At 42.5% G+C, this 27738-nt stretch overlaps 1 protein-coding gene across 1 annotated transcript in view; it reads left to right on the top strand.

Annotated features, from left to right (window-relative positions):
- Positions 1 to 5961: 5961 nt before the first annotated feature.
- ABLIM1 (actin binding LIM protein 1) overlaps positions 5962 to 27738 on the top strand; it is a 319662-nt gene continuing 297885 nt past the window's right edge. The window contains exon 1 of the mRNA XM_049854685.1: positions 5962 to 6151. Within this exon, the coding sequence (XP_049710642.1) occupies positions 6139 to 6151 (13 nt within the window). The 5' untranslated portion in view covers positions 5962 to 6138. The remainder of the gene's footprint in view (positions 6152 to 27738) is intronic.

Raw genomic sequence — 27738 nt, 5'->3', positions numbered from 1 at the left:
GTGGCAAATGTTCCCTTCCCAGCCTCTCTATGGTGTTTGGAACGAGCATCCAATCCTTTATTTTTTGGATGCCTCACCTTTCTCCTGGAACTAAAAAGATACCCACCAGCAGTACATGAGTAGTCCTTGGAGATTAGATTTAGCCACTAACCACTCCCCATCATTCAAATATTCCACTGAACACCCACATCTCTTCTTCAGAAGATGCTTGAAGACTCTGTGTTTCTGCATTTTTCTCAGGGCACTAGTTCCTGGGTGTGGGGACATCTGGACAGCTATTATTATTATTATTTTTGCCTGACTTCTGCCAGGGACTAGAATCTGTTCTTACTCACCTTTGTCTTGATTTCCTTGTACTGATCCTCTTTGATGACCGGGCCAACATCTGAAATATTTAACATCTCCACTCTCTTCTACCAAACTCTGCCACTGGCCCTCAAGTCTGTACTACACGCCCTTCAAGTTTCACATTCTGGCCTGAATCTAGACTAGATGACTCATTACTCTGTTTTGACTTGATCTCTCGTTTTTCAGTCCAATTTTTCTCCAGTTTTCCCCAGTTACTGCCAATTTCTCTGAACTTTGTCCAGGATGCTTTATGACCAGCCTCTCTCTGCTCTAAACTAACATTTTCATTATATTAGGGCCTCACATAAGAAGAAAAGCATTTATTATTTACTGAAAAAAAAAAAAATTTTTTTTTTTTTTTTAAAGGATAGAATGGAAACTATGCAGAACACAATTCCCAAGAAGCTGGCTGACATCAAGTGCTGCAGCCTGCTCCACCTCAGATAGCCATTTTAGTCATGCAATCATTTAAATTTCTAAGCGGTGGGCACGGTTAAGAGGCAGAGATGCATAGAACACAGATTTCAGAATAGAAGTGGTGGACAGTTTGGTTATCTTCACACTTCAGTCGAGAAGCTCCTTAGATGAAAAATAGGTCTCTAATGGGTTGTAGTGGTGGAGTGGTTAAAGCCATCGACTGCTCACTCAAAGGTTGGCAGTTGGAAACCACCAGCGGCTCCTAGAAAGAAAGATGTGGCAATCAGCTTCCATAGAGATTCACAGCCTTGGAAACTCTGTGGGGTTGCTATGAGTCGGAATCCACTCTATGGCAACAAGTTTTTTTTAATATTGTTTTTTTTTAACTCTTAAAAGATCCTAAAGAGGAAGCAACTATTATCTTTACTTTTCAGATGAGGAAACTGATATTTGATTATAATCTCATTCTTTGTTGATTTTTAATCTGGGATCCTAGGGATCTAAATTGGTATACTTTTATCAAAAAAGAAGGTGTTTGCTTCTCTTGGGAACCAGGAGATGCTACTGAGCCAGGATCATTTGAACTCTCTCTAGTGGCCTGGCTTAATGAAGGGTCTCAGGTTTAGCTTCTCCATCTTGTATATTTATTGTCTGACTTCCCTACTGGACTGTCATGTGGCCAGGGATCTCACCTAACTTACTTACCATACCTATTATGTGATAGGTATTATATAGGTATTTGCTGCAAAAGTTTATTGAGTAGTTCAGTCTTCTTTTATTTTCCTTGAAGTTACGTGGAAAACAGAATTATTCTCATGCTACCCTGGGAAGTAAGGTTCCGAGTGAGAAGTGATGGTGAGTCAGCAGCTGAAAAGCTGTGGGTGTAAGAATCCATGTGCATCATTTAAAAAATCAATAAAGACTAAAAAACAATAATAATGTACACTGACTTTCCTTCCATTAGAAGTTGAAAGGATATTTCTGGCAAGAGTCAAACAGTAACCTGTCTTTTTTCAAACACAGATTGGAATTTGTTTTTTTTTCTTTGTTCCACATAAACTTCTTTTATAGTTTCAACCAATGGACTATATACTTTATTTCTTGATTTTAAAAAGTGGCACTTAACATCTCTCCTGAAATTCCTTGCACTTTACAGTTTGCTTACACAATAATTTCTAAAGTATTCTGAGTTACTTTTGATGCGAGGTTTGTTAGGAGATTCAAACTACTAACAGGAACTTGATTACTGTGTGGTTGGAAGAATTGGTTTCAGATTTCTAAGGTAGAGATTCTGAAATGTTGTAATTGACCCTAAAAAGAGTTTCAAAGTATCATAACAGCTCCAAAATAAAAGCAAATCATATAGTTATATATATAATATGCATGTGGAAACCCTGGTGGCATAGTGGGTAAGTGCTACGGCTGCTAACCAAAAAGTCAGTGGTTTGAATCTACCAGGCGCCTCTTGGAAACTCTGTGGGGCAGTTCTACTCTGTCCTATAGGGTCGCTATGAGTTGGAATTGACTCGATAACAGTGTTTGTTGTTGTTGTTTAATATGTACATATATATACACAAACAGGCCCGATGGCACAATGGTTAAGTATTCGGCTGTGAACTGAAAGGTTGGGGGTTTGAACTCATAAGTGGCTCTGTGGGAGAAAAGACCTGGTGATCTGCCCTGTAAAGATTACAGCCGAGAAAACCCTATGGAGAAGTTCTACTCTGTTCTATAGGGCTGCTATGAGTCAGAATTGTCTCGACGGCACACAACAGTATGTATGTACATATATATATACACACATACACACACACACTAAACCACATTTGTGTAAGTATATATATATAAAATCTGAACGGATACTAAACCTGAAGAGGACTAAAGCTAAATTCATTGGGAAACCTTCCTTTAGCCAAAGATCATCTTTGATAATAAGCTTATCATTTTCCAACCTGCCTAACTGAGTACCTGTTTGTGCCTAACAGTATTGTGTCAGATGTTAGGGGCCTGTTGTGGATTAAATTGTGCCCTCCCCACCCCATACCTGAGCATGCTAATTCTGTTTGGAAATAGAGTTTTCTTTGTTGTGCTAAATTAGATCAACCCATGTAAAGTGGGTTCTAAATCTAATCACTTCTGAGGTATAAGAAGAGCAGATTAGACACAGACATTCACACATGGGGAAGACAGATGCCATGTGAGGATCACCAAGAACCAAGGACTACCAACAAGAAAGGAATTGACATGGCCCAGACCCTGATTTGGACTTTTAGCCTCTAGAACGGTGAGAAAATAAATTTCTGTTCTTTAAAGCTACTCACTTGTGGTATTTCTATTACAGCAGAACTAGCAAACTAAGACAATGCCTTACTTCAGACTTATATTTAGCAGTGTATATTACCATTGCTGTCATGCTTCTACGTAGTCTATTATAAGTATCTTAAGGACAAGAGCAAGATCTGTTCATTAATAGGCTTTTGCACGGTATCTGTAGCTCTTGTGTGAAGTTATAAGGACCAGAGCTATTGTGGCAATTAAAGAAAAGGACTGGATATATTTACAATGATACAAGTAGAAAGGCACACCATTCTGGGACCTCCCTATTTTACCAGCATGGTATCTGGTGTAGTGTACGTTTTGTAATACTCTTCCAGAAATCGATCAACAAGTATTCAGAGACTATCCAAGTTTTCTTCAAATCAGCTGGGGACATAAGAAACACATACACAAAACCATTAAATAGCAACACAAAGTAGCATATGAAGTAAAAATAGGTGGTTCCGAAAATACATACGACAGAAGTCGAGGGAAGGAGGAGATCAATGTGGGCTGAAGTAGCTGGAGAACATTTCGGGAGGAGGCGGTATATGAGTTAATCTGGGTGAGGAGGAGGGTATTTGGGAAGAGTACTGAGAATGAGCAAGGGCAGGGAGGCTGGAAACACAAGCTACTATTGAGAAACAAGGGAGAAAGTAGCCTTTCGAACAGCAGAGCATTTACTTAGGAAGTAACTGGAGATGCTGTAACGGATCATAGTGTCATGTACGGATTGAATTATGTCCCCCCAAAATATGTGTTGTAAATCCTAACCTCTATGTCTGTGGTTATAATCCTACTTGGGAATGGGTTGTCTTTGTTATGTTAATGAGGCAGGATTAGTGTAGAGTGTATCTCGAGTCAATCTCTTTTGAGATATAAAAGAGATTAAATAAGCCAGCAAAGGAGCGATGGGGGAAGAGAGATACCAAGACACATGGAGATCTCCAAGGAACCAGGAAGCAGAAGCCGAAGAGACAAGGACCTTCCTCCAGAGCCAAGAGAGACAGAAAGCCTTCCTCTAGAGCCGGCGCTCTGAATTCAGACTTCTAGCCTCCTAAACTGTGAGAAAATAAATTTGTTTGTCAAAGCCATCCATTTGTGGTATTTCTGTTACAGCAGCACTAGATACCTAAGAGAGAGCCCTGTTGGTGCAGCGGTTAGAGCTCTCGGTTGCCAACCTAAAGGTCAGCTGTTTGAACCCATAGCCACTCCAGGGGAGAAAGATGTAGCAGTCTACTTTGGGGAAGATTTCAGCCTTGAAAACCCTATGGGGCAGTTCTACTCTGTCCTATAGGGTCTCTATGAGTTGGAATCGACTTGATGGCAATGGGTTTGGTTTTTTGGTTTAGGTAACTAAGACTCAGGTAATGAAAGACCTTAAAATCTCAGTAGACCTTAAACTCCATGTGGGCATGGATCATGTCTATCTTGCCACCATTGTAACCCTAGTACCTACCATAGAGATGTACATAATCTGTGCTCATTGAAATTTTGTTGAATGACTTAATTGCTTGGATGAAGCCCTTTGAAATGCTGAGGCTCTATTTGGAATTTAATGGGGATCCACTGGAGGTTTTAGAGTATGCGGATGTTATGTTGCAAACAGTGTTTTAGGAAAACTATTCTAAAGGCAATGGAAAGAAGAAATTGCCAGGGGTGGACCCTGGAGGTAGGGAGAGCACCTAGGGTATTCTTGCAGTCATACTGTGGGTGAGAAGGGTTAATAGTGTACCAAGGAGAGTTGGAAAGAAGAGTTATTTTGAGACTGAAGCAACTGGAGTATGAATTAGAAAGAAGACAGTGAACGGGATGTTGTCAAGATGGCCAAATAATTAATTTTTGTAGCTGGAAGGTGAAGTTGAGAATTTCTGTTCTCATTACTTACCTTTTTTTCCCCCCAGATATCTCCTTCCCCATAGGATTGTTTGGTTCAGCATTCTTCAATGATGTCCAGTTATCTATCCACCAATTATTTTCCCTAGAGGAGACACGTCCACCTGTTCTTTGAATTTCCAAATTGTGAAACCAATTCTCCAATTCCCATCATATCAGGTATAACTAGGAGATAGAGGATAACTAGAACATCTGTTGTGAGAGTGTACAGAGAAATGGATGACAGGGAAGGGAGTGAGTGCAGATTCCTGAAACCCGGAATTCAGCCACAAGTCTTAGAGGCATAATAAGAGGGTGTGTTGTTCTCTTCAGGGCTCAGAATCCCACCTCTTCCAGTATAGGACTTGTGGATCTGATGGCTTTTGTTATGTTGCTTACTAGCATCAGATTGTAGTTAATCAGCCTCCAGGGAAGTAGGAGCTTTTTTATTCTTGTTTTTGCTCTGATACGTAGAAGAGTAGATTTGGTTAGTGTTCCAACTCTGCAGCCCAGCCCTTATAGCTCAGAGCTGGTGCAATAAAGCAAACGTATTTAGACTCAAGGCATTGTGCAGGGTTGGAGGTCCCTGCCCTCCCCGGGCATACTACAAGGCAACATCTCTCTCTCTCTTTCCTTCCTTTCTTCTTCCTCCTTCCTTACCTCCTTTCTTTCACCGGGACCAAAGCAGGAAGCCAGAAGGCCATTAATAACAACGTTATAATTATTATGACGACGACTACTACTATTATTTTAAATTAAGAACCCGGGTCGGGGGAGGGGAAGACGCAGACCCTCACCGCACGCCCCACCTTGCCAGGGACAAAAGCCCCGCCTGGAGCCGCCGCCCAGCGCGTCCCCGCGGCCGCTGGACCCGGGTGGGCCGGGCCGGGTGGGCGCGGGGCGGTGGCCCGGGCGGGGGAGGCGGCCCCGCCCAGCAGGGCTGCTGGCTGTCAGCGCGGCCACGCCCGCGGCGGGTCCCTGCAGCCGCTGCGTCCCCGCCGCCGGCCGGCTGCGCCCAGCGGGCGGCCAGGTGTCCTGCGGGCGGCGTCCCCGCGCGCACGGCGGAGGCTGCGGCGGGAGGGCGGGCGCCTGTGCGCGGTGTGCATGTCGGGGCTATTTTCCTCCCCACGCCCGGCCGATTTCGTCCTCTGCCCTTCCTGCTCCGGCTCGGCTGCCTGAACCATGTCCGCAAGAGGTGAGTGGGGACCAGGTGGGCACCGCCCACGGCCCCAGCTCTGGGCCGGCCGGGCAGGTGCAGGAGGGAGGGGGCCGTGGGAGCCGCGCTGCCCCTCCCCGGCCTGAAACTTCGGCAGCGGATTCCTGTGCTCTGGGCGCTGGGGGAGGAAACCTTCGCCCTTGACCTTGATCCCCGGATATGAGCGAAGCCTGAGGGCCGAGGTCGGTGCCTGGCTCACCTGTACAAGCTGCACGTCTGGGCTGGGAGGGCGTGGGGGATGGGCTGGCTGCGGAGTGTCCTGCCGGGGAGCCGCCTGGAGGACTGGCCCAGAGGGAGGAAGAGGTATTTTTTTCCTCCTTTCTTGTTACCATTTTGCAGCTCGGTTATGGAAGGAATCCGGGGCTCGATGCAGGAAGATTTAAAGCTGCAGTGCTTTACACCCCACTAAAAAAGTAAATTCCCTACCCGTACTCTTTTCCATTAATTTCTCCCGTTTTCTTTCTGAGGTGGAACAATTGCTGCAGGTGATATTGGGCCGAAGGGGGGAAGAAAAATAAAAATCAGAATTGCTTTTCAGGCAGAGTGAAGGGAATGTATTTTTTGCCATCTGGATCCAGCCAGAGATGATGCTGGGGAGAGTGGGTTAGTCATAGCTCAGTGGCTGCTACTATGAGTGAAATATTAAAGAGATAAGTCATTGTGCAGCTTGAGAGCCATTAAAGTGAAGTGACTTGGTTGTTTTGCTATAAGCACATAAGGAAAATATTCTTTTTAGAAAGTGTATTTGCAAAGCAGTAAGTACTGCCCGATACTTTGAAAAGGACTTGAAAGAGGAGTTGCAGTTATTGTTTAAACTCCTAAGCTTTAACCCTGCTTTTTGGGGGGAACTTAGGAATTTAAAGGAGCCCTGGCGGGCAGTGGTTAAGAGATCTGTAGCTAACCAAAATGTGGGCAGTTCGAATCCACCAGCCGCCCCTTAGAAACCCTATGGGGTCCATTTTACTCTGTCCTATAGGGTCACTGAGTCAGAATGGATTCTGTGGCAATGGGTTTTGGGTGTTTAGGAGTTTAAAAGCCTGTGTTGGATAATTAACTGCTGCTTTTTCAGGGTTCATTCCGGGCCATGTAATGAGTAGTCTCTATCCACGTATAAAAGCAGAATGTTTTAATTCCTTAAGGAATCCAATCTTTGTTGATGATTGTGCTGGCAATGTGGTTGCTTGGTTCTGTACCTGAAAATGGGGTGGTAAGGGCTGAGTGGAATAAATAACAGAATTTACATTGTAGATGCTGGGCTGCAGAAGTGACATGCGGTCCAGAGATACTACCTGCCTAATTACACCTAGGAAACTGTGGTGGCGTAGTGGTTAAGATCTACAGCTGCTAACCAAAAGGTCGGCCTTTCGAATCTACCACGTGCTTCTTGCAGACTCTGTAGGGCAGTTCTACTCTGTCCTATATGGTCGCTATGAGTCGGAATCGACTCGATGGCACCGGTTTTTTTTTTTTTTTGGAATCACACTTAATAACTTGTGCCTATTAGAGAGAGGAAAAGAGGGTGGAACCGATATGATTATAGGGCACTTGATGTGTGTATGGGACCGTCCGAGTGCCTCTTGGGACTCCAGCTCTCCAATCTCTGAACTGTGTTCTAAGATGGAGTATTCTGTCCTGACCTGTGTCCTAAGTACCACAAGGAACAGGTGGAGAATATCTCGCATAAATTGTAGAACTCTCCGGGACAAAACCCATCTCTTATTCAGCTTTACACCACCTAAAGCCCTTAGTAAAAAACTGCACATTGTAGGAGCCAAATAACTATAGGGAACCTAGCTCTGTCTTAGGAAGCAGCTTAGATGAGCCCACCAGTTTCGTTTCTTCTCTGGCCCCTCCTGTTACAGGATCTCTATGGTGTATCTGGGGAGGTGAAATGAAAATGGCACAGCAATTCAGAAGGCGTGATAGCCTTGGATTGGGACTGAGTTCTCAACTATGTCTTCTTGAATTTGGTTTCAAACAGGATGATTTAGACTCGGACGTAGACATTTCATTCAGCTGTCTTGTTTCTCTTCCAAACTCCATGTTGGTAATCTTACAGTTAAATTAGTCTGACTAATCTTGCAGGAAAAAAAAAAAAAACTATACAAAATACTAACAGTTGCAAGCTCCTATGTGCCAGGCACTTTCCCTGAATTCTCACAATAACTCAGTCAAGTAGATACTATTATCATATCCCTGCTTTACAGAGGAAGGAACTGAGGTTTTGAGAGATTATGTAATTTGCCTGAGCTCAAACAGTTGGTAAGTGGTGGAGCCCAATTTCCACTCAGGTCTGTCTGTCAGTGGTGGCTTCCACGTTGCTATGATTCTGAACAAGTTTCTTCGGAGCTTCCAGACTCAGGTAAAACTAGGAAGAAAGACCTGGCAATCTATTTGGAAAATCAGCCAGTGAAAACCCAATGGATCACAATGGTCCATTCTGCATGGGGTTGCCGTGAGTTGGGGGAGACTCGACAGAGGGAGGCGCCTGCTTCTAGGTGCAAGTCCAAGGGGGCACAGGACAAGGCATGGAATGACATTCCTAGGTGCCACGGATATGAAAGGCGCCTGACTGAATCAGCCAGACAAGAGGGGGAAAGGCGTTTCTGCTGATGTGTCCCTGCTATGAATGTCTATTCATCTTGAAATTGGGGGCTGTGAGGCCACAACTTAGAGATTGCCCACAGGTGCTTGTTACACTTGTTAGGCCTCTGAGACTTGTTGACAGCTAACAACACCATCACCTCAAAGGCAAAGGTGGGGAGGGGAGGTAGTTAGCTTTCCTGTGAATACGTGTTTGTGTTGTTTGGTAGTAAGCAGGTGTAACTTTAATAGACTGAGAGAAAAATCCAATACGGAAAAAAAGCCTACTCCTTTATCTCCACTCAGTCATTTCGTTTCTTAAAGTCAGGGACATATGTTTTCATTCATTCATTCAAGAAAGAAAGAATCATTAAGCACCTGTAATATGCCAGTGATTGGTGGACCCAGGACATTCCCTCAAGGGGCTCACAGTTTTGTGGGGCAGACAAATACATGAATATTTATGAAAGAGTATGCTGAGTGCAGTGAGAGAGGTAACAGGGGTTGGTGAAAGGGTACAATGGGAAAACCAGGGTGGCTTCATGAAGAACATGAATTCGAGTTTCTTTTTGGAAAAAGCAGAGTTGTTTTCTTGGAGAATGGGTTGGATTTAAACCAGGTGCCATTGAGTAGATTCCAATTTACGGTCACCCCATGTGTGTCCGATTAGGAGTGTGCTCCATAGGGTTTTCAGTGGCAGATTTTTGGGACGTAGATCTCCAGGCCTTTCTTCTGAGGTGCCTCTGAGTAGACTCAAACCTTCAGCCGTTTGGTTAGTAGCTGAGTGTGTTAACTGTTTGCACCATCCTGGGACTCTGGTTTGGTCTTAGCCAGGTGAAAAGGGAGGAGGTGGGGGAAGAGCCCTTAGAAGAGAGGGGCATCAACAAGAGAGAGTCCCATGTGTGTCACACCCAGGAAGCCTGTTGCTGCCTCCTGGCAGGTTTGGCAGGGAGAGGAGAGCCAGGTCTCAGTGGAATCAGCAGGTGGAGAGAGCACTTGGCGGAAAGGCTGGGAATTTTCACTGACAAGGATGTGGTTCCGGAGAACACAGTGGAAGGTCGTCGGTGGTGGGAGGAGAGCCACAGGAATGAAGGCACACAGGCCATCAGTAAAGGATGAGAGGAGAGAGGAAGTGAGCAGGGATGGAAGTTCTCCCTCCTGTCTGTGACTGAGACAGCAGCAGCGAGAGGGATGGTTGGGCACAGCTGGCTTTGAGTGCCCTGACATTGGCATGAAGAATTTTGGTTGCAGAGCTAGCTGAGCAGCCTGGGCAGTGTCCAGCTGGAGGCAGAGAGGTGGTGAGGGCCACCATCAGCTTTCTAGAATAGCAGCAGCGAAAGCCTCTGCTGCACAGTGGATGGTTGGCAGGGCTGGCCCAGGGTAGGAAGTGGTGTGGAGGGATTATAGGAGTTAGAGCTGTGCTCAGTTTTTGCTGACTTCTTGAGCTTCAATGCTGATGGTATTGCTCAACAAACATGCAGTTTTGCTAGTCGATAAAGGGCAGATTTCCTCTCTGCCTTGTCTTTCTCCTTTCTCCTACTTCTACCTGTAACTATGCCTGTTGGTCCCCTCAAGCACGAGTTGCATCACTCTAGCTTTATCAGTTTTTTCCTGGTGGTGTTGTAAAGATTAATGCTCTGAGAGTTCTTACTTGGTGGTTTATAGGGGCCCTTTTACTGGCCTGTTATCAGCTACATTTTTTTCTTCCCTGAGTTACAGAACTCTCAAGCAGATTATCAAACTGAAGAAAGGAGAAGATATCTATGAAAGCCAAGTTTAGCCAAAATCAAAACAGCTACACACTACACTTCCTGGAAGCTCTTTTTTGCACTTAAAATAAATGGTTTCTGATTCAATAAATGGATTTTTTTTTACATGAGAGAAATAGTTTTGGACATCAGTGTCCTACATGTGGGTATATCATGTTTCAGAAAAGATTTCTGAAGGTTGAATTGTTCCCACATTTTATCTGTGGCCAGTATTAAAATAAATTTTTATTTCAGCATCTCATGTACGGACAGTTCAGTTAATCGTACTTCTCAGGTTATGGCTCAACACCATCGTGAGTCTATCAGGCCCCTCTCTTGTTCTATATTTTTATCCCCATTCTTTACTTCTGTCCCCTTTCCCCATAGGCAATTATTCTAATGCATTTGATATAAAAAAAAATCTGTTGCCATCAAGCCAATTCCAACTCGTAGCGATCCTACAGGACAGAGAAGAACTGCCCCATATGGTTTCCAAGGAGTGTCTGGTGGATTCAAACTGCCGATCTTTTGGTTAGCAACCTAGCTCTTCACCACTATGCCACCAGGGTTTTTGCATTTGATGTATGTGTCCTTACATTTGTATTAGAACCAATTCTTACACAAGTTCTTAAACTTAGAGCTATAATCCCTGTCATATATGTATCATGTATTATATATATATATATGTCTCATATATACGACTTAGACAATTATATTATTGAGTGTATATAGGTAAAGGATTGATCAAATTTTTATTTGGAAAACTTATTTTATGAATATGTACCGCATCCTTATGCAGACATCCTTCTGATTTTATTTGGAAGTTTACATCATTTACTACAATAGAGTCCCTTATTCTGTGTGTGTATGTGTGTGTGCTCACACACACATGTTGTGTGTATGAGAAACAGTGAAGAGATGAGAAGAGAGGAGAGAGGATGGTGCGTGGAGAGCTATGTGTACATTGCTGTTGTTGTTCGGTGCTGTCAAGTCGGTTCTGACTCATAGCGACCCTATAGGACACAGTAGAACTGCCTCAGGGTTTCCAAGGAATGGCTGGTGGATTTGAACTGCTGACCTTTTGGTTAGCAGCTGAACTCTTAACCACTACTCTTAACCAGGGCTCCTGTGTACATATAGCTAATAGGATATGATGAAGATCACCACAGAGAAATGATCAAAGTGCTATGGGAGGGTCAATTCATGGTGACTGAGACAACAAGGACAGCTTTACTTCACAGAGAAGAGGAGTCTGAGTGGACCCTGAAGGATGAGTAGGAATTTGACAGGCACAGTACTGAAGATGTGCTTTTCTTTCAGAGGGAGCAGCACGGGGGAAAACCTGGAGGTGTGAAGGTGCAGCATGAATGGGGAGGAAGGGGCAGCGTGGTGTAAGGAGACTACAAGGTTTGTGGTGGGAAGGGAAAGAAGAACAATGGACGACCAGGGAATGATGTCTTCAACTAGTAAACTTGTACATCACAGGCTTTTCTTAAATGGAGGAGGTCAGGTGTCAAAAAGGGAAGTGAGATGTCTGCACCCGGTAGTCAGAATAACTCGTATCTAGTTGTTCAACAGCCTATAATACTAGGTATGGTACTTTAGTGCCAAATTATGCTGCAGTGAGTTACATTTTATCCTGACTGCAATTCCTGTGTAGGTAGAACTCTTGCCCAAAGCCCTCTCTGGCGTTCCCTTTCACATGGCAGAGTAGGACGCTTCAGCCAACTTTGGTTTTGTACTGATACCAGGTACTAAGAACGCTGGCAACAGGAGGACAGCACCCAGAACAGCCGAGTGACATGTTCCCCTGTAGCAAGGGAAGGAGCCAGGCCATTCCCCCAAGAAGAGGTGTGGGAGACTCTTAACCAATCCTATTTTTACATGCATGTTACTAGTTCACTCAGTTCCAGAGAGGAACAAAACAGTGGGAATTAGTAGAGCCCTTTAAACTGAAAGGTCAAATTTTGTAAACTTTATGGAACATTGTTTTAGAGATGGTGAATTAGTCTTCACAGGGGAGAAATGTTTCTTTTTCATGAGCCTCTGTTCCAGGTTCTCTTCTAACTTAATCCATATTAGTGTTCACTGATGTAAGTGGTACTAATCACTCGATACAGTTTGACATTTTGCTACTCCATAAGATACTGCGTATTAATGCCCGAACCGTACTTCACTTGTGGCTGCCATTATTTGCTTAATCACTGGTTTCCAATGTGCTTGAACAGAGAAAGGCAAAAGTATGTGAGCGGTCAGCATTTCATTCTGGTTAAAGCAGTAGCCTCTAGGAATATCATCCACCCATCCACCCACCCATCCATCCTGTAGACGTCTACTGAGCCTTCCTACAACTCATAACCAAACACATTTCATCTAAAATCCAGCTGTCTGTCTGTAACTGTTTAATTTTGTGATGTCACAGGGAATCTATAGGCTCAGGTTGCCGTTACCTTACGGGTGTAGTAGGGTTATCTCTCCAAACGTGCAATGGTAACTATGCATAGCAGTTTGTGCCAAAAAGAACCTGTTTTAAGTTCCTCTTGGGAGGCACTTTGAAGCTTTGTGGTTTTCTCCTGCAGCCCGTCTTGTCCATTAATCTCGGTGACAGCATATCAATGTCGAAAAGGTACCTGTGACTCTACCCCACAGAGAGAGCAAAGGTCTGCTTTTCCTGGAGGCTCTGCTAGGGCACTCCCATTGTTAGCTCTTGTTTTCAACCCCACCAGGTAAGGTATACTCCTTGCCGCCTTTGTGAATATCGCATGCTGTAGATCACACATCATCATTTTGTCAGAGACGACTTAGAGGCAAAGCCGACTCATGTACCAACTGGAGAGGTAACTGTTTTAAAGGTGAAAAAAGAGAAGGTTGAAGACCAATGGAGACTGATGTGGCTTAAAGAACATAATTGATTTTGCTTCTGAAAATTGAAAATAGATACATTGAACTTGAGTATAACTTAAGTATTTGGTAGTATAAATTCAATCATCACCTTTTTCTCTTTATTGAGAATGGAATAGAAGTCAATGGGGTTGCAATTTATGTAGTCTATAAAAGAGGTGCCACAGTTAAGAAGATCTGTGCTTTTTCCCTCCCTCCTCCTCCAAGAACAGAACTGACAACCATTCGTCTGAAAACTCTTGAAAGAAAGCAGGAAGACAGTATGATAGACAGTGGTGAACGCTTGCTCTTTCAGTCTTTCTCACCGACATTCAATTAACTAGTATTTATTGAACTCTTTCCTAGAGTTGCCAGATTAATTCCAGATCCCATCCGCTCTTTAGTTTAGGATGCTAATACGTTAATGGTAATGAAGCCATTTAACAAATATTTATCGAGCACTCTGGAGTGAGGATTATCATAGTTTTGGGGTAGAGAAATATTAAAAGACATTAGAATTTGTGGTTGAATGAGACTGAAGCAAATAGGAACTGATCAACATTTATTGCCCAAATTTAAATATATATTTTACACATGCCACGTGATTTATTATCCACGCTGGGGCACTTCTATCCAGGATAAATGCTAAATGTGATGGGATGCTGGGACAACAGGTATATACTGGGACTATCTGAAGCAAACTGGGGCTTGTCCTTCCTGACTAGTATAGCTTGTAGTCAGCTTGTGTTTTGGTGTTAGTGTATTTTGTGGTCTCTAAAGATTGATTGGAAACCCTGGTGGCGTAGTGGTTAAGTGCTACGGCTGCTAACCAAGAGGTCGGCAGTTCAGATCCGCCAGGCGCTCCTTGGAAGCTCTATTGGGCAGTTCTGCCCTGTCCTGTAGGGTTGCTGTGAGTCGGAATCGACTCAACGGCAGTGGGTTTGAAAAGATTGATTTTTAGTCAATATCCAAATATCTGCCTGTCACATTATTTACATTGCATATTATTTACGTCATAATTTAAATTTGAATCCTGAACTGGCTCTCTTCCCTCCACCCCCTTAATCTAGCTCTTTTCTAGGCTATTTCCTTGGAGAGTTGGTATGCTCAGGTATGATTACTATTATACACTAACAAACAATAACATTTTATACAAAGCCAAACCCAAATGAATTTTTGCATTATTTTTATTTTATTTTGTGGGTAATGCACGTGGTAGTTTTCTTTTATTGCAGTAAATCTAGAGAAAAATTCTTGTGGTCAAGAGATGCTTAGTGCCTTTGGCCCCTCCATAGCTGTTGTAAGTGAGTGGCTCTATTTCTTCTAGCTGATGTACTTTCAAAGCAACTTTAAAATGTGTAACTCAATTTACATATGATTATTCTTGGACTCACAGCGTATTGATGACTTTCTGTCAGTGTATCGGAAGTTTATTTTCCCCCAGACATTGTGCTTATCTAAGATGCATTTACCACTGTCAGGGAATTATATTTTTAAAATAAGTACTGGATGGGCAAGTCCTTATTTAATGTATGTACCTATAAACTCCCTTGTATTACTGAGCCCTGCATTATAAAAAGAAAGAAAGGAAAAAATCAAGCAAGAAAGCAGGAATTGTGTGTCAGACACTCAAAAATTACTTGTTGGTTGGTCGAATTTTGTCCTTTATTTGTTGGATAAGTTTTTTTTTTTTTTTTGGCTCGTAGGAGGAAGAGGTCTACTTGCATAATTACTGTTATTCATATTTTTAATAAATTAGAATAAAGTACTCCTTTATTCTGTATAGTATGTTCTCTTTCCATCTGTTTAACATCATTACGTATGAGAATAATATTTGATGGTGTAAATGTAACTGCTTTAGGGTCGTTTTTCAAAATAATTTTTTCCTAAAGAAACGATCCTGTGTTCTGCTTTAGGCCATTGTCCTAGGTCTTTACAGCTGGTGCTTTCCTTTCTCAACTTATTGGAAATTCATTTAGAAAACACATCCACGATAGGGAAACACCAGAGAACTGAATGGTCACAATGAAAGGAAATGAGGACAATGAGGTAAACAGCTATTTCTGGCTTTCAGCTCCAAATAGGAATGAACAGAAGAGAGGAGTCCCAGAGTCTGGGGGAAGGAGGGAGGGAGGAAAGCCATAATTTTTAAAAGTTAAAAAAAAAAAAATGTAGAAAAGAGGTTTGGGCTGGCAATCTCTAATGGATCCCAGGGCAATTCTTTTGTTTTGTGTGAAACAAGGAAATCTTTGAGTCATTTGAGCGTTTGAGTGAGTAATGAGCTTGGGCATCAGTGATGGTTTCTCAGTTAGCATTTATTTTAGGAGAATCTCTTCTGTGGTTAAACACTTTCTATAAATTGTAGCATTGTAGTTCTAAATAATATATTCATTTATTCAGTCATTGGATAAATATTAGTTGAAAACCTGCTAAGTGCTCAAGTTGCTCTAGGTGTCGGGGTGAGACAGCCACTTACCAAATAAGTATATAATATGGCAGGTGGTGATAAAGTGCTGTGAAGAAAAATAAAGAAGAGTAAGTAGAATAGGGCGTTGGGGAGATGAGCGGGGAGGAAGTGATAATGGAAGGCCTCGTTGATAAAGTGACATTTGAGCAGAGATGTGAAGGAAGTGAGGGGGTCATGCAGATACCTGGAAAAAGAGTTTTCTAGGCAGTGGGGTGAACCTGCTGGCAAGTTCTAGGAACCAGTGTGGCTGGACCAAAGAGAGCAGGGGCAAGGGATGGAAATGAAGTCAGAGAGATGGAGGGAAGGGGGGAGATCAGACTGGTCTGTGTAGACTACTGTCGGGACTTAGGTTTTTCTTTGCATGAGACTGAGTGAGTTGGGAGACCCTTGGACAGTTCTGAGCAGAATTGTGACATGATTAAAAATAGTTTCAAAGGATCACTCAGTCAGCATTCTGGAGAACAGACTGTAGGGAACAGGGTAAAAGCAGGAAAACCAGGGAGATGGCTGTTGTAATGGTCAAGACAAGAGAAGACGGTGGCTTGAACCAGGATGGTAGCAGTCCCGACTGATGGAAAGTGGTTACATTCTGGATATATTTCCAAGGAATTGCTTGTAGGACTTGCTGATAGGTTAGAAGCAGGGAGTGAAAGAAAGAGGGGAATTTTGGATACCTCCAATTTTATTAAGCAACTGGAAGGATAGGATGTCATTTCCTGGCATGGGGAAGAGTACAGTTGGAGTGGGTTTGGGGATAGGAGGGAGTCAGGCATTTTGAACATGTAAAGTTTGAGGTGTCTCTTAGACATCTTGTTATGAAGATATTTATTATGCCTATTTTACACATGGAGTAAAATGAGTTACAGAGAAGTGAAGAAACTTGCCTGAGATCTTATAGCTAATAAGTGGTTGAGCCAAGATTTAAATTCAGGTCTTGTTAATGTTGGAGTCTGTTCTATCCACAGTGGTCCTTCCTCTTTACGTTAGGCTGAAATACATGCCAGGAAAATAATGTATCTGGTTTTCATTTCTTAAATATTCAGGATTTCTCATTATGAGGTAATTGTCTGCATTTTAAAACATGGCTTGTGTTAAGGGGGGAAAAAGGAAAAAACTTGTCCCCAGTTTTACCATTTATCAATATTATTGCAGTTGGCACTACAAAAATGCTACTGAAAGATGAAGGAGCGTGTTCTATGACTATGGCATTCATTCACTCAGCATAATCGTTGGATGCTCACTATGAGCTAGGCATTGCTTAGGGTTGGGATGTGGGATACAAGCTCCTCTCCTTCCAGAGCTCCCAGGAACAGACTACATCCATTCCAGAGAAAAAAAGGAATATTTATTTTCCTTCACTTTGTCTAAAGCCATCCTCATTGCCTGTTAATGGAGTGATTTTTCTCAGAATGACCTACGAGAAGATACTTGGATTTAGCAAAGACAACCACAAAATACTCTGATGCCAATATATTTCCCAAAGGCTGGATTACTTATTCATGGTCAGTTGTTACCCTCAGTTAAGAAACAAAACTTGAAAGTTAATTCCTTTTAAGATTAAGTCCAAATGTCCCCACTTAGAAATAATCAGAATGGCAGGTGTTCCACAGGAGGCAGTACTCCAGTCAAAAGGGTTAGGCATGGAGTTAGGAGACTTGAGTTCTGGCTTGAGCCCTGCTCCTTTAGCTCTGTGATCATGAATGCGGATGGATCATATGGATGCATCATCCTGATTTAAGAGTCTCTTATTATTATTATTTTTTTATTGATAGATCAAGGAGCCCTGGTGGTGCAGTCGTTAAGCACTTGGCTGCTAACCAAACGATTGGTGGTTTGAATCTACCAGCTGCTGTTCTGGAGAAAAGTATGGCTGTCTGCACCTGTAAAGATTAAAAAAAAGAAACCCCAAACTGTTGCCAAATTGAGTTGATTCTGACTCATAGAGACCCTGTAGGGCAGGGCAGAACTGTCCCATAGGGTTTCCAAGGTGGCTAGTGGATTCGAACTGCCAACCTTTTGATTAGCAGACTGAGCTCTTAACTACTGCGCCACGAGGAATTACAGCTTTGGAAGCCCTATGGGGCACTTCTACTCTGTCCTATAGGGTCACTGTGAGTTGGAATCAACTCAACAGCAACAGGTTTTTGGTTATTGATAGATCTTTGCATTCCTGATTGATAGATACAGACCCTTGTCCTGGAACCTCGTTGCTTTTTCCCTAGCCCCATCTATTGCCTAGATGATCTCAGAAGACTTTTCCACTTCCAAGTCCTGTGACTAAAAATGAATTTTCAGGTCAGATGACTTAATTTTACTTGGATTAAATTCCTGTAATGCTCAGCTCCTGGCTGGAGTTCCAGCAAATGGGCAGAGGCTGGCAGCATGCTGTGTAATGTTACTTGGGCGAAGGGGCTTTGGACAGGGCTGACTGCCGTTGTGAGTCATGGCACTAAAATTTTAGGTTATTTATTACTTTTGCCTTTGTGAGGTGAGATTGAATGCCCTCCTGGTTTACTAGGAGAGCTGATGCAATTTCCAAGCAACCTGGGCTGGGTTTGGTGTTCTCGAGCCAGCAAAAAATGGGAAGTTTGTTAGGGAAAGAAAGCTCTTTATAGTAATTGTCCTTCCATTCCCCACCCCCTCCCTGCACTTGAGTTTGTTTTTTTTATCATTTTTATTGATGCTTATCACATACTCTAGTAGAGGAGCCCAAACATAAAACTAACAGCCTACTTTGCCCCTGGAAAGTGTCATATCATGGTCATTAAGTTTGTTGAATGAATTTTTTGGAAGCATTGACTGATAAGACTTAATGTAAGAATATCATATCCAAATTTTAAAGGAATTTAAATGCCCAGATTTGTATGGGCTAGGAAGGACTAGAAAAATGTCAGTAACTGTTTCTTTTCCATGCCTCCTACTATTGTTTCTGGTAAAATAAATTCTTAAAAAATTGGCAGAGAGGAAAGGCAGATTTGGGTATTGAGAATTAACTATTTGAGATTTCAATCAGAGTAGCACTTATCAATCTTATATGTAGTTCTTTAAGTTTCCGGTAAATTGTCAGCGACTAAACATCTTTCTTTCAGTTCCTTTTGATGAATTTGGTGGTTAAGGCAATTCTCCATCAAGCACTTCAGTATACAGAACCATGAGGGTCAAATTATACAACCTCCTATTCAATTAAGAAAAGGAAATATTAATAGAGAGGGCAGGGGCAAAGGCTCTTATACATTTATTGATTGTTTTATAGTAAAATACAACAATTTCTACTTTGGTGTTATTCATTCATTGTAGAAGAAAATATTCTTTATGAAATTGCTGTTGGGATGCTAAATGAAATCTGTGAAATGTGACTTTAATGGCTGTTAGGATAAAATCTTCTCAAAAAATTATTCGAAGACTAAGGTGTGCCTGACCCAAGCCATGGTATTTTCAATCGCATCATATGCATGTGAAAACTGGACAATGAATAAGACCGAAGAACTGATGCCTTTGAATTGCGGTGTCGGCGAAGAATATTGAATATACCATGGACTGCCAAAAGAATGAACAGATCTGTCCTGGAAGAAGTACAACCAGAATGCTCCTTAGAAGCAAAGATGGCGAGACTGCGTCTTACATACTTTGGACATGTTGTCAGGAGGGATCAGTCCCTGGAGAAGGACATCATGCTTGGCAAAGTACCGGGTCAGCGAAAAAGAGGAAGACACTCAATGAAGTGGATTGAAACAGTGGCTGCAACAATGAGCTCAAGCATAACAACGATTGTAAGGATGGTGCAGGACCAGGCAGTGTTTCGTTCTGTTGTGCATGGGTCGCTATGAGTCGCAACTGACTTGACGGCACCTAACAACAACAACAAAGAAGTGTTGGTAATGATTCAATAAAGTTAGCTCCAATTTTGTAGACATCACCAGACTGACAAAGACTCCAGTGGAGATACTTTGATAGACTTGACTTTATTTGCAGAGCAATTTCCATGGGGACTGTTACCTCCTGATTAGTGGGAACAATATATTAGTCATCTCTGTATGTCCATCACCCAGTACTTTCATTCTATGAGTATTTATCGAGCACCTGCTGTTTTAGGAGCAGTAGATTCAGCAGAAGGAGCCCTGGTGGTACAAATGGGTAAGCACTCGGCTGCTAACTGAAAGTTTGGTGGTTTGAGCCCACTCATCGGCTCAGTGGGGAAAGACCTGGCGATCTGCTCCTGTAAAGATTACAGCCTAGAAAACCCTATGGGGCAATTCTACTGTGTCACATGGGGTCACTATGAGTTAGAATCAACTCTGTGTCATCAAACAGCAAGGGATACAGCAGTATACAAACCAGATTAAAAAAAAAATCCTTGCCAATGGGAGCTTACTAGAGAGCTCGCGTTCTGAATTAATGTTATTTTATGTGAGGATTATAGTTACGTAAATATATAGCATATCAGATGGTGATAAGTGCTCTGGAGAAAATGAAGCAGGGATGGGGGTCAGGGGGCCAAGGAAGGTTTCCCTGAGAAAATGAGATGACTTTTAAACAGAGGAGGTTAGAAAGCAAGCTGTGTAGGTATCTGGGGGTAAGAGTATTCCAGGAGAGGGAATGCTGGTTGCAAAGGTCCTGTGTCAAGAACACACCTAGAGTGTTTAAGACACAGCAAGGCTACTAGGAGGAGAGATAGTGAGGGTTTGGGGGCTCAGTCATGTGTGATGTCATGGGCCACCGTATGAACTTCAGCTTTCATTTTGAATGAGATGGGAGCCACTGAAGGGTGTTGAGTAGATTGCGTTGATCTGAACTGAATATACCTTTAAAGAAAATTTGAGAAACCATGATCTGTGGCTTTGGGCGTGTTTATTTGCGTAGTGTTTGGTTACGTGGGGTTTTGTGGTTTGTGTGTGTGTGTGTGTGTGTGTGTGTGTGCATGCGTGCACGTGCGCATGAGTGCACAGGGCCAGGACTGTTCTGAGGGGAATAAGGTCTGACCCTGAGAATGATGCCTCCTAAATTTTGCACCCTAGCCCCTGCCCTGTGTGTCTGTGGGGAGGTGGGGTGTCATTGTTTTAATTTGCAAATAACTCGTTGAATAAAACTTAGCTTTGGCTAGTGTTGTAATTTCTAGCTAGCAAACAAAGTAGATATCCTGTACCATGGGTCACTTATATTGTTGGAACAAGAAAGAAGCCAATGGAGCCAATGAATAATATTTGGCTTAGAGCTCTTGACATAGTCCAGAAGAATAAATACTAGAGGAAGACAAGCCCCTTCCTTCTGTAGTTTCAGAAAGGAAAAGCTGTAAAACTAGATAACCACCTTGTGAGGGGTGTGACTAAGCTTAGAAATCAAGATGTTTGATGATAAATCATTACATTTTCGGTTTACCCACAAATTTTGGACTGGTACATCATTTAAATTATCATTGTTGTTGTTGTTGTTACATGCTGTCCATTCAGTTCCGACTCATAGCTACCCTGTGTACCATAGAACAAAACACTGCCCGGTACTTCGCCATGCTCACAATTGTTGTTATGCTTAAGTCCATTGTTGCAGCCACTGTGTCAATCCATCTTGTTGAGGGTCTTCTTTTTTTTGCTGACCCTGTACTCTACCAAACATGATGTCCTTCTCCAAGAACTGATCCCTTCTGATAACATGTCCAAAGTATGTAAGATGCAGTCTCACCATCCTTGCTTCTAAGGAGCATTCTGGTTGTACTTCGTGCAAGATAGCTTTGTTCCTTCTTTTGGCAGTCCATAGTATATTTAATATTCTTCGCCAACACTGCATTACAAAGGCGTCAATTCTTCTTCCGTCTTCCTTGTTTATAGTCCGGCTTTCGGCATGCATGAGATGCGATTAAAAATACCATGGCTTGGGTTAGGCATACCTTCGTCTTCAAGGTGACATCTTTGTTTTTCAACACTTTAAAGAGGTCTTTCGCAGATTTGTCCAACACAATGCCTCTCTTGATTTCTTGACTGCTCCTTCCATGGGTATTGATTGTGGATCCAAGTAAAGGGAAATCCTTGACCACTTATTTCTCCATTTATCATGATGTTGCTTATTGGTCCAGTTACGAGGATTTTTGTTTTCTTTATGTTGAGATGTAATTCATACCGAAGGCTGTGGTCTTTGATCTTCATCAGTAAGTGCTTCAAGTCCTCTTCACTTTCAGCAAGCAAGGTTGTGTCATCTGCATAATGCAGGTTGTTAATGAGTCTTCCTCCAATCCTGATGCTCCGTTCTTCTTCATGCAGTCCAGCCTCTTGGATCATCTGCTTAACATTACAGACTGAACAGGTATGGCGAAAGGATACAACCCTGATGCACACCGTTTCTCACTTTAAACCACGCACTGTCCTCTTGTTCTGTGTATTTGAAATTATTAAGCTTAATTTCGGGGTTTTCTGGGGTTTTTAATTTCGGGACATTATTTGAACTAGAGACAAGTCCTCTGGGACAGAGATTATAGGCAGATATGTCTGCTGTCAAAAATCTCAGCTGCCACCCTAGCTGGGTCTTCTATGATATGTACCAGGCTATGTTAAGTTTTTTGAAAGCAGACAAAATGGAGGGAAGAGATGAATTCATTGGACGTGCTGACACTTTGAGCCGAGGAGAGTGACAGACATACAGAGCAGGTATGACTTCCGAAGGCCTGGGGCTACATTAAAACACGCACAGATAACGTTCCCATTGTTGTTTTTGTGTCTCTCTCTGCGTATCTAACAGCAGAGGCATAATTGCAGAATTGAACTGTGCCATTCCCCACAGATCACGTCTGCAGAGATTGCATATTGTAAGCTGGCCAACCAGAGACGGTATCTAATTTCACAACTGTTTACTACTGAGTAGTCTTTTTAAGAACTGAATGTTAATGGAGACCCGTGATAGCTAAAAATGTAGTCAGCCTAATTCTCCAAACCTGGTTCATGATTCCCATTCAAATGAGAATTATTCAAGCACAGGAGTTAGCACGGCATGTAATTTTCTCCCATCTTTTCAGCAGTTCACTCGGTTAAATGTGATCATGTCATGATTTTTAATGTCAGGGTTTAATAGAGCCTCTCAAAGCAGTTAATTTCAGGTAACTTTCTTCCGAAGTTTCGAGCTTATAAAGAAAACAATTGGAATTGTTATCTGGCTCATTTGTACTTATGGTCAGCTGTTATCCACATTACTCATCTCCCCTTCCTGGCCTCTCCTACCTTTAACTGCCAAATTAATTTTCCTACAGGTTGGCCTTGATTGCAGGCTCCTTTATGCAGAAGCCTTCCATGACCCCTTGTTTCCTGTGGAATGACCTTCAGATTCCTCTGGTCCTTCGTGGCCTGGATGGCCTGGTTACTTTTCTGTCTTTGAAACCTTTGCTTGGGTCAGGCCAGGCTGTTCACTTTTCCCAAACACAGCTGTGCTTCTGGCTCTGTTTCTACCTGGAATGATCTTTTCTCTTCACTAATTTCTGACAAAATGATTCCTAATTTTCAAGGCTGGTTTTATGTGCTAGAAATCTTTTCTGTTCTTTTCCTTTGAGAGAGAGACCTTTTCTTTTTGGGAGGGGAGGGGCAGTAGGGGAGGTATCTTATCCTGAATAATAACCTTCTTTGCATTGTAGAGGGAAACCCTGGTGGCATAGTGGTTAAATGCTATGGCTGTTAACCAAAAGGCTGAGAGTTTGAATCCACCAAGTGCTCCTTGGAAATTCTATGGGGCAGTTCTACTCTGTCCTATAGGGTCGCTATGAGTCAGAATCAACTTGACGGCAACAGGTTTGTTTTTTTATTATAGAGATTTATGTACTATCAAAAACTGTATCCCTCGTCCTTAAAAAGGCGACATTTTTCAGCTACCATTTGTTGAGTCCTCACTGCATACCAAGTAGGGAGAAGCAGTATAGAATTGTAGTTAAGAGCGGAGTCTAGAGCTACACTGCCTGTGTTCAAATCCCAGTTCTGCCGCTTACAGCTGGCTGACCTGGGCAAGTGCCCTGGTCTCTCTTCTTCATATGTAAATAGCAAGTATCTAATTTGATGAATTAATACAGAGAAAGGATTTAGAACAATGTTTGGCACACAGTAAACAGAGAATATTAGTAACTAGTAATTACTATTTACAAACATTATAATACTTCATCCTAACATATGAGATTTATGGTGTTGTTACTGTTAGTTGCTGTCAAGTGGATTCTGACTCATGGTGACCATATGTGTGCAACCCCTTGTATGCAGAGTAGAACTGTGTTCCATAGAGTTTTCAAGGCTGTGACCTTTCGGAAGCAGATTGCCAGGCTTATCATTCCAAGGCGCCTCTGGGTGGGTTTGAACCAGCAACGTTTTGCTGTTAGTCGAGTGCTTAACTGTTTCCACCATTCAGGGACTCCCATGAGGTTTATGTTATCTCCATAATAAAGATGAGGAGAGTGAGACTCAGGGAAGTTAAGCAACTTAGCCAAGGTCACACAGCTACTAAATGGTAGAACAGAGACTTGGACCTTGGCCTGTTTGATTGCTTTACGTGTCTTGCCCGTTTTAAAATTTTAACGTGGTGCCTTGTACCTAGTACCAAAACCTGTGGCCATCGAGTCAATTCTGACTCATAGCGATCCTATGGGACAGAGTAGAACTGCTCCTTAGGGTTTCCAAGGAGTGCCTGGTGGATTTGAACTGCCAATCTTTTGGTTAGCGACCGTAGCTCTTAAGCACTACTCCAGGGTTTCCTTGTACCTAAGAAAAAAAAAAAAAAACCATTGCCATTGAGTAGATTCCGACTCATAGCCACCCTATAGGACAGAACAGAACTATTCCATAGGGTTTCCAAGGAGCAGCTGGTGGATTCGAACTGCTGACCTTTTGGTTAGCAGCCAAGCACTTAACCACGGTGTCACCACAGCCCTTAATATTAAGTACGCACTTAATAAAGATGTCTTCAGTTGAAATTATGAGGCAGCAGGGTGTATGAAAAGAGCGTGACGTTTAGAGTCAGACAGACTTGACTGTGGACTTGGCTGCTGCCTCTTACGAGCCGTGTGCATCGCAGTATGTACTTGAGCGCTCCAGCCTCAGACTTGCTTCCTTTGTAAGAGGATGATGGTACTAACTGCTCGCTAGGAGGTTAAAAGTCATAGCCAGTGTCAGTTGCCTGATGTGCGGAAAGTACTTGATAAATATCGATTCTTCCCCTTACCTCCTGTAGTGTTACCATTTTTAAATCATTATCATTTTGTTAATCAAGTTGAAATACTGAGAGAGAGCCATTCTGACTAGAGGAGTTATCAACCTTTAAACAAAAATGCTGGTCATGGGTATTCTGGTGATGTCTCTGACACATGAGGGGCAGTCTTATGCTAGGGCATGATTTAGATGTTTGAACATACCCCTTCCTCATTTCACCTTGCTATGTTCCCTGAAATTGTATTGATCGAAGATTGGGTTGCGTTAACCAGCCTTCTCTTTCAAAACACGATGTCACGGAAAGGTCCTATCACTGAATTCGTTTAATCTGATGGTTTTTCTTTTGATTTAGCTGAAATCAGCCAGCATTGAGGAGAAAGGAGCTTTGTCTTGGGGGAGGAAATACGAAGGAGAGGTAGTTTTTAATATACAGTGATAGGTCTAAGCAGGAACGAAAGTAGTGTAAAGGAGTATGGGTAACCAAGGACCTGTAAGAACAAGGAGGTAGATAATTTACAGTCAGAACAATCCAGACTGGATAATTAACCCTTAAATAACAGTAACTGAAACACTAACACTAGGGTGCTTTTCCCGACCTGACCTCATGGGACAAATCCATCTGCACAGGAACAGTTCCTTCCCATGACAGGGCCATAAAGTATCTGTGATTAAAATATACTGCTTTCTAAAAATTCATCACAACATGAAGTCAGTGATCAGTTGATGTCATAGTCTAGACCAGTTTTATTTAAAAGGAAACTTAAAGCACTGGAAAAGTTTGTTTAATATCTTATTGGATCTCCTTGGAATCCGCCCTTTCTGTAACAATTCTGCTGTCTTGTACCAACCCGTCTTCAAATTTCTTAAAATATCTTCTGATTTCACGTGTCGCGTGATAACCTTTTATGAACCAATGGAGTCAGTGCCTCCCTTCTCCTGATATGTCTGTGGTATGTAGGGTAAAGAAGGGAAAGGGCTTGTGCCTGAATCTTTGGGTATTTGTCCCAGTTGAATTAATCATGTTGAAATGCCAGGATTGGAAGGGTGAAATGCAGTTTGTTGAACTAATAAGCCCTGGTGTAACCATTTTTACAAATGCTTATAAGTCACCATTCTCTTTGCTTCACAAAGAAAGAACTCAACCAACTTGCCCAGATGTATACCTATTACTTTGTATGCCCTTCTGCTACTATGTTATATTAGCTGCCATTGAGTCGATTTGGACTCATGGCAATTCCAAGTGTGTCAGAGTAGAACTGTGCCCCATAGGATTTTCACGGCTGTGACCTTTCGGAAGCAGATCGCCAGGCCTGTCTTCCGGGGTACCTCTGGATGGGTTCAAACCCCCAACCTTTTGGCTGGTAGTCAAGTCCTTAGCTGTTTGCACCACCCAGGGATTGCTTCTGCTGGTAAAACGCCCTATTTATTGAACAAGATTATAGATAGGAAGAATAAAAGAAACTAGATTTAAGAGTGATGTCACTGAATCAAATAAGCTGGCCCTTGGCCAGCTACACACTTAAAGGTTGGCAGGGTCAGGTGGATTGAGGAGGGAAACATTAGTTTATGATAATGCTAGACAGCCACATTTATTACTCTTGGTTTGGAAGTAGTAATGTGATACAGAGCACTCTGAGTTTTTTGAAAGGACGAATTAAGGGATCTGACCGGAGAGAACAAATGTTCTGTTTTCTCTTCTGCTTTTGGTATAATTTGGATGTTGTACCAAAACGGCATGATTGTTTATCACCTGTTTCCTTTGAAAAAGATCCTCAACTGGAGTCATAACATTTCTTTACAGGCCCCCAAAACAAAAACCAAACCCATTGCCATCGAGTCGATTCCAATTCATAGCGACTGTAGAAGACAGAGTAGAACTGTCCCATAGAGTTTTCAAGGAGTGGCTGGTGGATTTGAACTGCAGAGCTTTTGGTTAGCAGCCATAGCTCTTAACCACTACGCCACCAGGGTTTCCTCTTTATAGGCAGTGTTGATAAAAAAAAAAGGGGGGGTGAGGGGAGAAGGTTGCCAAGTAAGCTTCCTTCTCAGTATAAAATTACATGACATTTCTGGGTTCCATCCAAACATCTGCAAACCTAGATGGGTATCTTAGAGTAAAAGATATATAAACGCAAATACATACCAAATCCTCCCAGGGTGTATTTATTACTCAGAGGGTACAAGTGAGGGCACATTTGCATAAATCTCCCAATTTTGCTGCCTCAGTGGTTCTCACCTGAAAAACTGGAAGACCTCAGCATTTTCCTCCCTCTAAGCCTCTCCCCAACTTTTCTGGGAGAGCCAAGGAAGAATCTCCTACGTTCTGTGAATAAACTTACCATGTTCTAGCATAAGCTCCTTATTACTGTCCACTGCCCGCAAGCTACAGTAAAACCTGTGAAAGCTGGAACCTATGTAAGGTGGAAACCTGTCAGAAGGAAAATGCAAATATTTTCCACTAAAATGAGCAATGAAAAAATGGTAAGACCCCACCCTGTCAACGGCAGAGAGCTTATGAGACTCAGAAAAACAAGGTAGTCCCATCAAATTTCGGCTATCAAGGTTGCACCGCACTTTAAAATAAGTAGCTTCCATTCATAGAATGAAGCAGCACATGGCTGCTAACCATAAGTTTGGAGGTTCAAGTCTACCCAGAGGTACTTCAAAAGAAAGGCCTGGTGACCTCTTTCTGAAAAGTTAGCCACTGAAAATCCTGTGGAGCAC

The sequence above is a fragment of the Elephas maximus genome, chromosome 16 (genome assembly GCF_024166365.1).
Source record: "Elephas maximus indicus isolate mEleMax1 chromosome 16, mEleMax1 primary haplotype, whole genome shotgun sequence".
Taxonomy (NCBI): domain Eukaryota; kingdom Metazoa; phylum Chordata; class Mammalia; order Proboscidea; family Elephantidae; genus Elephas; species Elephas maximus.
The sequence above is the reverse complement of the archived record's forward strand: the minus strand, read 5'-3'. Positions and strand labels throughout refer to the sequence as shown.